General features: G+C 44.2%; 1 protein-coding gene across 1 annotated transcript in view; it reads left to right on the top strand.

Annotated features, from left to right (window-relative positions):
- LOC139112289 (irregular chiasm C-roughest protein) overlaps positions 1-12,917 on the top strand; it is a 31,982-nt gene extending 19,065 nt beyond the window's left edge. Inside the window, exons 3-7 of the mRNA XM_070673230.1 lie at positions 4,619-4,819; positions 6,529-6,638; positions 10,457-10,608; positions 11,140-11,450; positions 12,565-12,917. Of these exons, the coding sequence (XP_070529331.1) occupies positions 4,619-4,819; positions 6,529-6,638; positions 10,457-10,608; positions 11,140-11,450; positions 12,565-12,831 (1,041 nt within the window). The 3' untranslated portion in view covers positions 12,832-12,917. The remainder of the gene's footprint in view (positions 1-4,618; positions 4,820-6,528; positions 6,639-10,456; positions 10,609-11,139; positions 11,451-12,564) is intronic.
- Positions 12,918-12,923: the final 6 nt, after the last annotated feature.

Genomic DNA, 12,923 nt, shown 5'->3' with positions numbered 1-12,923 from the left:
GACTTTTATTGGCCGCATCGTGCAAGTTGGTCATGGACGGCGTGTATTTTTTTTCCTTAAAAAATCGTCTCGCAATTTGCGATAGGTAGGTTAAACCGTAATCGTGCAAATCCGTGAAAAGTATCGTATTTTATGAGAGCTTAATTTTCGCATTATTCATTACCGCGAAACCACGTTTTGCGTAACCCATTAATTAAATCGATATTCTCCAACGTTACAAATATTATTGCGGAAATAGGCAGCACGCAATGTCCGAGTTTCAACCATTTAAATGTGTCCTATTATACACAAAATTCTCATTTAACTATTAATTTCAATCATTTTATGAAAGATTCATAAGATGAATCGCATCTATAGTTGAAAATGCATAAAAGAGCATCGTCACAAAAGATGAAATAGAAATAAGTAAATAACGAAAAATAAACCCAAAGCTATTCTTTGGCTCTTTATAAAATATCAATCGTTTTGATATTGATTAGCATCCAATATAGTAATACACGTTTGATACAGATATACGTATACATAATACGCTTTTTATACGTTATATAAAAATCGTTACATAAAATAACGTTACATAAAATTCATAACCTGTAAATGTCGATCGTGTTTGCTCTGAAAAATTCATTTCTTGCCGATACTTTTCACGAATATTCGTTAATTGTATCATTATTACGCCCGGATCTGCTCAGTCAAACAATAAACAACCTTCATAATCGATCATTGACGTGATTCAACGTTATCCGGTTGTGGGGCAAAAAAATGGAGCGAAAGTTACTCGCGAAATTTCGATGCATTGTTGGATCAGTGAAAGCGTTAGTGCAAAAGGGAAAGAGTGGAGCGCTAATCACGCGATATCGTGCGTAAAGTTCGTGTGGTTTCATTGTTACCGCTTTCCTCCCACGTGCAGCATTATCAAAATATGAAAAGTAAAATGAACAAGGTATCGTAAAAAAAAAAAGATAAAAATTAGCGATAGATAACGTTCGACATAATCAATAATAAATGTTTTGCAGAACTTGGCTTTGCACTTCGTTTATTCCGCTTCGCGTATGTATCGAAAAAGTTTCGAGGGATAAATAAAACCGGATTTTCCGAAATAATTTTCGCAAAGTCGGATAAACGCCGAGTTTACTTCGTCTCGTATAATCCCCGGATTAATATTAAACAGCGTTTAATAACTGTTCCCAAACACGTAACGTCTACATGCCGCGATTCTTACACAATTGTTAAAACCGTTGCACTCCGTGCACTTTCACTCCTCGATATCTTTCACCTCCTATCTCGACTTGTTCGTCTCCTCGAGAACGCCAAAGTTTTAAGACTTCCTATCGTATTGCCGCCAAAACTCGCGAGATACCGCAAGTCTCCTTAGGGTGGGATTATAATATCACTCTTACGCCGTGTATTATTGCCTTTTATTTAAATCGCACGTACGACATATAGCGGCGCTTCAAACTACCTGGCGAACAACAACAATTTGCCGTAATTACGACGATTAATTTAACTCGAGAAATCTCGGGGAATCTCCGAGCGCGATAAAATCGAAGGAAACATTTAATAAATGCAGATCTCTCGATTTTACGACTTAATGTACAAGCCGTCTCGTTCCCACTGAGACGCCCGGTCGGACGACGGCTCTAAGCCGCCGATATTGCTGAATCTATCGCGGCCTTATCGGGCTTCATTAGGCGAATCGCACGGAAGAGAAAAGAGGTAGAAAAAGCGAACGAGAAGGAGAGGGACGGTGCAATTCCGCTAGAAATTCAGAGTCACCACAGTCGAATGCTTCGCAGCGCTCTCACCATAATCCGATTTCGCTTCTCTCTTCTTTCCTCGATCCGGAGGTCGCGCGCAGCGCGCACCCTCTCTCGCGCGCGACAACCCTCCGTTTGCCTTTCAACTGATAACTAGTAATTAAACAGCTCCAACAACGGAATAGGGCATTTACTCGCGCAATTCCCGTCCCCGCCTCCGCCTTTCTTCAACACCTCTCTCTCCGTCTTTTTGTCTCGCTCTTTCTCTCTCCGCTATTACTACCACCATCGCCCCTTGTAACTACCACCAGCGCCTTCTCTTCACCTGGCCACACCGCTTATTCTACATCCCGTAACTCCACTTTCAGAGCTATTGTCCATCGTGCGAATGGTCCGCGCGGGGATCAGCGGGGACGAGGGAGGAAGCGCGTGGAGGCCCACGGGAAATTATTAGTTGTGAATCTATTCATCTTACCAGAGAAAACCACTACGGGATATCCTGATACGATTCTCAATATACTTCGTAATAAAGCCGGACGCGCGCGCTTCGAAATCTCTGACCAGCCAGCTGCGGCATGTATTTCTGCCATTCTTGGCCAGAAAATGCGAAATGCGCCCATTAATACCGTGAAAACGTAAAAACTGAATATCGGATGATTAAGCGAGTGGAAAGGGAAAAGTGGGATAAACGCTCGTACGGAGATTAGGTGCGGAGCCATGTTTATTGAAATATAAAATAAAGATTTCGAATAAAAACGGGATTACGGCGTAATCATAATTTTGCGATAAACGATACGTTTTAGCAGGGCTCTCGTATGCACTATATATATTATTTCCATTAACGTAGCTTTTTACCGATAGTATTTTGGTCCATTTCAATTTGAAAGCCTTTAAATGTCTCAGTTTATTTCGGAAATCACGGATTCCGCCTTTAAAAGTAGCGCATTGCGCGAAAGTTAATTGTATTTATGAGTTTTATGGGGCCTGTATATTTTACGAACAAATCCTTCGAGAGAACGAATAAAAATGCCTCGATCTTTTTCTCTGCACCTATAGGCGGATGCACATTCACGGTAATTTCATTCGCGCTTGTGACACAATAGTAAATGGCACTGCACCGCGGGACCGCAGAACTCCTAATTAGAGCGGACGAGATCGATTTCCTGCGGAGGCCGTAGTTAGAAAAGCGACTGAACGAACCGGCCTGGCGAGAAAGTGTCAACGAGAAGCATATTCGACGCGCCGATTGCACGGAAGAAGGGGATGAACTCGCGTAAATCGGAGCTGTCGATTTCCGATATTTCTCCCGCGCTTAAAATATCTCGACACATGTTTACAAAATCGCGCGGTATTCACGCGCTAAATCGGATATATTTTAAACTATTGCACGGCAAACCAACAATGGTGCTGCATCCGTGAATTTAAGAGTAAAAAAAAAAAGGAAAAAAAAACACGATTGTTGACTTTTTTTATTTCGCGTTGCGAAATGCGTCTGAAAGTACGAGTATAATATTTATTGCTGAAACTCGATATGTTTTTTTCCGAGAAGTTTGATGGTTAAATATTTGACAATTTACTTCGAATAATCTCATTAAAAGTCGCAATATTTCTTTTCATTTTTCACAGAAAAATAACGCGAGGTCAGACGAATGTTAAAGCATTCCATGTTTGAAAGAAAGTTGTAAAAATTGTATTTCGCTCGGTCGTTGCCGCTTTTCCGAGATACCGATTGATTCTCTTCGTTTAGCTGACTTTGCGCCGCGAGAGTAAATATTAGCTTAACTTTTATTACTTTCGACGTACCTACGTTCATAGTTCGTTACCGAAAATTATAAAATTTAACAAAGTTTCCTTTGGAAGGTGCAAAGACAAATGACGCGCGGCTCTGTAACAGCTAGTCACGTAAAAAGTTCATTAAAAAGTACGAGTATGACCGATCGCGCGTTATCGATTAATCCGAAAAACAAAATTATCAGAGCGCGATCACCACGGAACGCCTCGAAAAGCGGAGTGTATCCGACGGATAATCTGTCCCAACGGGGTTGAAACTGCGATAATGCATCGCAAAAATCGTGCGAAGAGTACATAAATCATGATACGGGGCCGCGCTGTAAATTCTAATGGCGACACTGTGTGGGAATACGATTATTCTAGTGATCCCTAACGGGGTGAACGCGGAAGGACGCTGCGGCACTTGCAGCCCGGAGATCTCATATCGATAACAAACAGCAGGAACTCTCGCATGAGGTGTCTAATTAGAGCCGATAAGCTTGATTTCCGCGACACGCACGCACATACGCGCGCAATTGTGTTTGAACAGGCCCGGCAGAACAATCATGTTACGGCATTATGCACGGAAATTCGTTCGCAACTTCATTATTAATTGATCGCCGCGAATCCCGTGCCTCCAAACTCCGGGACTATTGGTTTTTCTCCGTAAACAATACCGTGAAAATTTTAAACACAATTGCGCAAGTCGCGGGCAGTTGTTGCGAAATTTTGCGAAATTTCGAGCGAAGCGGCGAAGAAGATACATTGTTTCAAAATAGCTGGCCCTTTTTTATTTTATTTTATTTTTTTCTCTTTTTATTCTGTTTTTTATTGTACATCGCGCAGAACTGCCTTCAACGTAACGTTAAAACGGGCCGGCAATTTTTGCTGAAAATGTTTTGTTAGAGAATTTTGTTAGAGAATGTTTCCCTAAAAGAGATCTCCAGCCTTTAAGAAAAAAAAAAGCCTTAAGTTTTTAGGTCCCACGGGCAACATTATGGTAATAAAAGCATAAGAATTCCGGTCACGGGTCAATTCCCTGACGCGGGTGTTTTCTCGAGCGACGCTATTTTTAACTGTAACGTTTCTTGCAGATCACGTGGATCGATGGACTAGGCAACGTGCTACACCATGGCATCAAAACCACGAAGGAGCCGTACGATAACGGCCCACTGACTACTGTTAAGTCCGTCCTGAGAGTGATGCCGCGGAAGGATCACGACAACACGACTTTCACGTGCCAAAGTCAAAATATGGCGGACCGTTCGCCGCAAAGCGCCAAACTTCGCGTTGAGGTATGTAAATTGGAGCTGGCCGCACACACGAGTGTGTCCGGCAACAAGCCCGGTCCTTACAAGCCGCCGTTACGTGCCGACAATGTACGAGGTAATATTCCGAAATGAATCTGTGAAGCGTGTCGGCGGGGCGCGCTGCGCGAGATATCAAAGGAAAATAAAAGAAAACGGGCGAGCAGGAGGGAAAGATAGAAATCTCGCTTAAAGGGAAATAAAATCACTGGCCTTTTGCGCGCGCGCGGGCGCTCTTTTTACTCGCTGACCGGAGGAAGAAATTAACGCGAGTCGCGCGAAAGCGGGGCCGAGGACGGGAAAAGAGAGAGGGTGGGCCGAGGGGGCAAGTAACGAGGGTAACGAGGCGACGTATAATAATTAACGTCGTGTCTTGAGGAGCGGTTAGCGCGCGGTAATCGCCATCCGCCAGCGCAACTTTCGTGCCGCGAGCGCGCGAGTACTTTGGCGCGTTCTCCGGGCACCACTTCCGCCCTCTTTTCTTCAGAGACGTAGACTCCATTATCCGAAGTGGCAAAGGGAACAAATAGTTTCATGGAAAAGGGCAACGGAGCGAGCTCGCCGAGATTTTTGCCCGTGCAGAACGTTCGAATTTGCGACGACAACGACAAGACGATATTACGGACGCGTCGCGCCGACCCGCAGGGAAAATTCGCGCGAGTTATTATTTAACTCTTTTACTCTACTCCGGATATATAACTTGCGCGCTTTTCACGACTCCTATATAAGTTCGACCGCCCTAATTGGAGGCAATTTTTACGCAAGCGAGAGCTTGAACTTCTATTTCCAGGGTGAGCTTTTTTTTTTTTTTTCTTTTATTGCGCACACACGTGTCGGCAGTATAAATCGATCCTCGATATACTAGAACTAGAGAAAGCATCGCGGTTTTTATTACATTTTAATGGCAAACTTTTCTTTTCGATAATTTAAATCAATTTCTGCAAAAATGTTGGTTATTAATATATAGGTATAATATACTTTTTTTTTTTAGATCATGCAACATAATTAATAAAAAGTTCTACTCGTTTATTTATTCCAATAATTTTTAATATAACAGCGAAATATTTATAATAAATCTCTAGATATTAAAATTTTATTTTAATAAATTCAACGTTTATCGATAACAATTTTAAAATTAAACTTTCAAAAAAAAAAAAAATAGAACTAAAACTCTCAGTTTTAATCACTTATAAGAATACGATGTTTTAACGTTATTGATGCAAGAAAACTCGGTATACTGTTAAATGTGAAAAAAGTCCAAATCGATAGAAGGAAATACGATAAACGTAAGAAACACGCGACGCAACATCGGCATTAAATTTAAAAATCACGCGACAGCCTCGAAGAGGGACAGGATTTTAAATAACACGATAAACACGCGTTCATAAAAGGTCTCGGACAATCCCTGAAAATTGAACGGGCAAAATTTCATTCAATTCTGAAAGAGTGTATCGAGTTTGAGTGATATACTACGGGATGTATCTCCCTATTTCCCTCGTGAAATATGTAACGAACGTTCCGAAAATTTCAAATACGCCGTAATGGATATGCGTCATTATTATTCCGGGCAATACGCACATAGCGCACCCCGGGACGGGAGAGCGCGACGATAATATCGAATGAACCGCGGCTCGATTTCCGCACAGCGGCAAGCTGAGAAAGCGGCGCGATACGATTTACGCGCGTTTTGTTTTCAGGTACGTTACGCGCCGAAAGTGTCCCTCTCGAAGATAGATCACATCGTCGAGGGTTCCGAGCTTAGGTTCAAATGCTGCGCCGAGGCGAATCCACCTGACGTGGAATACAGGTGAGTGATAATGAGATAATGAGATTTTTATTAACGCCGAAAGATTTAAATATCTAATCTTTTATCAAAGTTAAAATATCGTAAAATAATTAATGCCGCATTAGCTGCGAAAAGTCATGAAAATTGTATCCCGTTGGAAAAAAAAGTTATAGATACAAGAACTTGATGAGATTATTAAGTTAGATATTATTTATCCTAGATTAGAGTGCAAGCGGATGGAAACGCGAAAAAGAGAAATACCTATGCTTTCATTAATAAATATTAAAAGATTAAATTCCGATATTACCTAAAATCGAAGCGAAGTAAATTATGTTAGTTCAGCTTCGGTTGATCAAGAGACGGCATCTCGTTGGAGGGAATGTTCGAAACCGATAAAATTGTCAAACTAATTATGAAAAATTGAGTAAGATTCCTTCAATGGATTTACGATAATCCGAACTTTACTCGAAATCGGGTCGCTCAGGGTTGTTCAATAAAGTCAATATACCTAAACGCGAGTTTCACAATGGTTACTTAATAGTTACTCTCTGTGTACCTATAATTAACATACGCCCAGAGAAACGTTGGCGGCAAGACAAGACTAACACCGGAAGTCGCAAACAACGCGCGATTAAAATTTCCGGGTTACTCTACCCCGGAAGTCGTCTTAATCGATCGTAAAATGTTGAACGTTTCGTTTTAATTCGCGTCTGAATTATTTTCCCGAAGTTTCGGCTGTTTGCTAAGAAAATATTTGAAAGCGGTGACGATCCAGCCCGAAACTTCCCTTCTCGTGTGCACAAATAAAATATGAAGCACACGGGCGATCCGACTCGTGTCAGCTTCACTCTCCTTAAAGCGATCGGCTTTCCCGTGAGCCTTAAACTGCTTAAAGTTTCCGAAATATCGATAGTTTCTCACGATATCGTGTCGCTACAGGTGAGCGACGCCGTCGGGCGCAGCGCGCGAGCACGCGAGGGGCGCGTAAGCAAAACGTGAGCGGCGTTGTTCGTACATTGGCTGCGAGCGACAAAGAGAAGGCGGATGATCGATATCCGTCTCTCCACAAAGAGGACAATGTCAAATTCAGGACGGCGTTGCGCGCGCACGTGTTAACGTGGGGCGCGTTTGTGGGTTTCGCCTAGCAGGCCCGCTTTGATTGCTTTTAAATTATTCGTTACGCAACATCCCGTCGGGAGTGAAAAAAAAAAAAGAAATAAAAAAAAAAAGAGAGAGAACCACCCGCCTCCCGGATGACGCGCTGTATTAATTTACGAGATTATCGGACGGTCGCTCGAATTAAATCGGCTCGTCGAAAATATCATTCCCCCCTCTCCCCAAAAAAGCGCAGATGCGCGTATCTAAAAAAAAAAAGAGCATTACCGCAATTTGCAAAACCCAGTTTCTTTTTTCGAACGGGGGCTTCGTTTATCGCCACGTGACGCGGTCCTCTCGCGTCGCATATATTTTACCGTGCGAGTTTTGTAAATCAGCATCACATGATCGAAAGCAGGAGCAAAAAGGATCTCGATTCACAATTTTTTGCGACGTAAATTGCGACTCTTTTCTCACACGTGAACCGTACGGGAAGCTTTTGCACGGATACAAAAGTTCAAAATCGTTTTCTTTCTCGCCTTTTTTTCAAACGCGATAGACCTTCTCCAGGCGTGGGTGATGTGTGCGCGAAAGCACCGTGGAAAAAAAAAAAAAAAAAGAGAAAAAAAGAAACTTGATCCGCTTATGGGACTTCACAGGTAGCGAGATAGACGGAGAAACGAGTAAAGAGCAGCCGGAGAGGACCACATTGTATTGACGATAACGAACGTTAGTTACCAGTCGCTTTAACAGCTTTTATAGCTCCCGCGGCTTTTTATAGCTTTTACAACGGCCGTCGGCGTGCTACCGTCCGTAAAAAAGGTCTGAATACTAGTGAAAGCCGAGGAAGAGACAAGGGACGCGATTTTCGATGCTCCAGCGCGGCGTTAAACAACGGGATGACAAAAGTAACAAAATCCGCCGTCGTATCAGTTTTTGCGCGATCTCATTACAGCGGCACGGAGAAAGGATTACACAGCATCCAAGGAAACGCGGGGAAGCCAGATGCGAGATAAGTTAGCTCGCGGTGGGGCTAATTAATTTCGGATTAATTTCGGACTAATTAATCCCGCTAGTATTTCCGCGATCTAAATCGCTCGTGATAAATTCGCGCGAGTCAGGGAACGGGTTGACTCGCTATCGCAGGGAGAAAATTATCTTCTTTACGCAGTTATCGCATCTGCGAACGGGAGAAGCGATCGACGCGTTCGCCGCGCGTGTTAGAAAACAAATCTAAAAGTCGGGGGGTGGTGCCCGCCTATGGAGAAGGTGTTGAAACTGAACGAGGTTTGTTTCCCCGGGACACACACCGCTCGCGCTCGGGAACGGAAGGCAGTCCCCTCCGGTGACAAAATACATATAACGTATTACAACTCGAAATGGGAAGGTATTGCCGGATTCATAAAACTTCTTTCAATCTCGCTGCGAGTAAAATATCTACCTAAAGTTAGATCGCGTCTCTCCCGAGCACTCCATAGACGCGCGGCGCGGAAGAGTTGAACTTTGCCGGAAGATACGGGATGACCTACAGACACTTCGATGTTTATCGAGTCGTTATGGCACAGTATTCGCGCGAATGTACGTTGCACGGCGCTTTCGCCGGCATCTTTGCGAGGTAAATTGTCTGTCGGACGGCTCTACGGCTCCGATAAAATCGATTGCGATGCGAGGGGGTGAAGGGCGCGCGAAACGAGGGTGAGACGGGGTGGCGAAGGATGGCGCAACTACGGTCTCTCTTGCTTAGAGACACACGAGCTCGGTAAGTCGTCGTTCCAGTTCGATTCGGTTCCCTTTCTCTCTCCTACTTTCGCTCTTTCTTTTTCTCTCGTCTCCCTTTTCGCTGATTGTACGCGAAGGCCGTTTCGTCGCTGTGAAAAGCGCAGCCTGCCCTCTCCCGTTTATTACCATTCGAAACGACGACGCCGAGGCTCTTTTCCTCGATTGTGCGGCCAAACGATGCTCGAGATAAATCGTTCGGATCCTTCGTGAGGACGCCTCGGCTGGCAAAAGTCGAGTGGCGGAGCACTTCGCGGTAAGGAAACGTCATAAAGCACGTGTACAAAACGTCGCGGAGTTTACAAGTGTCCTCCCGTGATCAATTTAAAATCGACTTTCCTCGCCGCCGGGACTTGCGGCGGCGATTAATTATTTTCTGCCCAAGAGCGATCGAAAGTGAAAACTAAATTTAATTTGAGGATTATCGGCGTTAAGGTTCTTTTTTTTTTTAATCAACTATAAAAATTTCGGCTCGAGATTATAAATCGAGGTACACATCAAACGTTAAAATGCGAGAAAGATACTTAGTTAATTTAAAAAAGAAAAAAAAAAGAGATTTTAATTCAATTAAAAACTAATCCATTTGCTAATTGCATATTAATTTAGAGATACCCCCATATTAGAACGTGAAATATAGTTCGACACCGATAAGAGAGAAAAAAAAGGAAAAAAAAAAGAAAAAAAAAGGAAGCGATTTCCATCGAGTGACAAAGTAATCGTTTAGATGCACCGCGTTATTAAAAAGCCGTATTGATCCGGCGCGGGAGACGGCGACGCGAGAAAGTTGCAGAACAGTGGAAGGAGAAAACGCGAGTTGTGAAAAATGCCTGGTAATCCACGAGTTTTTGAGCCACGTCGGCTTATTGCGCCCGTCAATGGCCGAATTATTACGTGGCAACGGGCACAGTTGCTTCGTAGCTTCCCTTTTAAATTACGTTTAATCCAAATCTTTTTTTTTTTTTTTTTAGGTGGTTTATTAACAAGAAAAAGGTGATCGGCGACTACACCACGGAGATGATCATTCACAACGCCACCCGCGAGCTGCACGACGCGACTGTCAAGTGCGAGGTATCGAACGAGGTCGGAAAAAGCGAGGAGAGCCAGACATTGGACATAAGATGTAAGCAAAAAGCTTAATTCACGCTTTATAATAACCAAACGAAGATCAGCAATTTTTTCCTCGCACCTATTACGCGCGGCTTGAGATTTTTCATCTCTAAAATAAAAAAAAAATTAAACGAAATAAAATTTCGGGAAATCTCGCGATCACGTAAGTCCCGGGGTTCGTTCCGCGTGAAAAAAAAATGATACCGTTTCAACGGCCTGAAAATACAATCCGCACAGAGGTATAAAATGGAGCGGCGCGCGTTCCGCACGCGCGCCGCCCGGGACCTCGTCGTGCTAAGAGAGAATTTCGTTTTGCCGTAAAGCCGGTACCTTACAGCCGTGTTAAAGGAGCAATCGCGGTAACGATATAAAATATAGAGCGCCGCCGTTCTCGAAGCGCGGCCGACGAAATAAGCCTTCAAGTAGACGCGCGGTAAAGAAGTAAGGTTCTTTTTTTTTTTTCTCTCCCCCTTTTGCCCTCTCGCCCTGCGAGTTCATTTTCACGCTCTGACCCGGAGGGGGGGTTAAAATTGAATTTCTACAGACGGCCCGCAGTTTCGGCACCCGCCGCTCTCCGTGGAAACGCATTTCGGCGCGAAAGAGATCCTGCAGTGCGACGTGGACGGGAATCCGGCTCCAGAGATTGTGTGGTACCACGAGGATTCGGATCAAATACTCGCCACCAGCTCGAACATAAGCGTCCTTGTGAACCCCAACACCGTCGGACGTTACTACTGCAAGGCCCGAGTGGCCGGCTTTCCGGAATTAACCGGCCATGCCAACATCTACATTCGCGCCCCGCCGAGCATAGTGTCGCAAAGGATCCAGTACGTGCCCGACGAGGGAGTGGTCAAGGTGCGTAAACACACATCCCCGTACAACGTTCTTTGACCCGCGATCGGCTAAAGGTATATCGCGTGCCGAAGCGAGACGCGAGATCGTCTTCTCCGTTGGATGCAAAGAAACGCCGCGAGCCGCGCGTAATTTTCTTGAGTGCCGTCGCGCCGGCGTGTATACCATGAATTATTATTGCACGGGAGCACCCCGCGAGCGGGAAGATCTTTTGAGCCGTCCCCGCCAGTTATCAGGAAGCACTCAGTATAATTTACTCTGGATAATTCAGTTTCGTTCGCGATGTAAAAATGCCCCGGAATCTGAACGGTCAACGTACGGAATATTGACGTGCCCCCGAACCGCGTCGACAAACGATTTTTATTTTTTTTTTTTTCGAAACGAGCGGAAAAAATTAAGTCTCTTTCGGGGACGGCCGGATTTTTGCAAGTTTTCGCTGACGCGCAAATTCAGAAATATCTATTAGACATTCCGAAAGCCTTTTCCTCTTTGGTCTACGACAGTTCTTTCATCTGAGGACTTTTTATTGAATTACGTACTTCCACACTTTTTATAGATGCCCTTTTTGAAGATTTATGGCTATCACATTTTACAAAAAAAAAAAAAAAAGTCAAAAATCAATATTTCCACATATGTCTATTAAAAAGAGAGCAAAAAAATGAAGAAAAGGGCTTTCCCGAATATCTAATAAAATTTTTCACGACAATAAATTGACAGAATAATTAATATAAAATCATATTTATTTAAAATTCGCTGATATCGCGTTTGAAATTTCCGATTTCGAATCTTCAAAGGGGCGCAAACGCCGATGCGAATTTTCGTCTTTCAAATACGAACGAGCTCGCACCCGAATGCTTGTTCGACCGTTTCGCTAACGTTTTATATACACATGCGTTCTTCCGCTGACACGGGAGCTCGCGACGATCGCCATTTCCACATTTTTCTCTCCGCTCGAAACACTTTCAGAAGAGACAGAAAGAGCCGCGGCTCGACCGAGTTGACGAGGGTGAAAGACCATGACAAGGGGAGCGATGGGGTGGGAGGGAAGGGAACGACTCGCGCTTAACCGCAATTTTTTTATTCCACCGGGGCGTTTTTCCCCCGATTTGCTTCCCAGGTTAAGTGCACCGCGATATCCGTGCCAAAAGCGGAATCGGTGGTGTGGAGCTTCGCCGGCCGCGAGCTCAATTTCACGTCGAACAATACGCCGTTCTACGTTCAGGAGGAATACGCGGCCGAGAGGGTAGTCAGCACTATCACCCTGCTGGATCCCATATCGACGTACTTCGGGGATTACAACTGCACGGTTACGAACAGCTACGGCACGGATTCCGTCATCATCAAACTGACGGCGCACAGTAAGTGTTTGACATCCCAACGTTAGATTACTCTCTCGCGTTCGCGCGCCTCATCTCCGGATAAGCCACGCCGGGAGATCTTTGCGAATTCGAAGCGTACATACTGTCGGATAATGGG

The sequence above is a fragment of the Cardiocondyla obscurior genome, linkage group LG28 (assembly GCF_019399895.1).
Source record: "Cardiocondyla obscurior isolate alpha-2009 linkage group LG28, Cobs3.1, whole genome shotgun sequence".
Classification (NCBI taxonomy): Eukaryota; Metazoa; Arthropoda; class Insecta; order Hymenoptera; family Formicidae; genus Cardiocondyla; species Cardiocondyla obscurior.
This window is presented reverse-complemented; position numbering and strand designations above follow the sequence as displayed.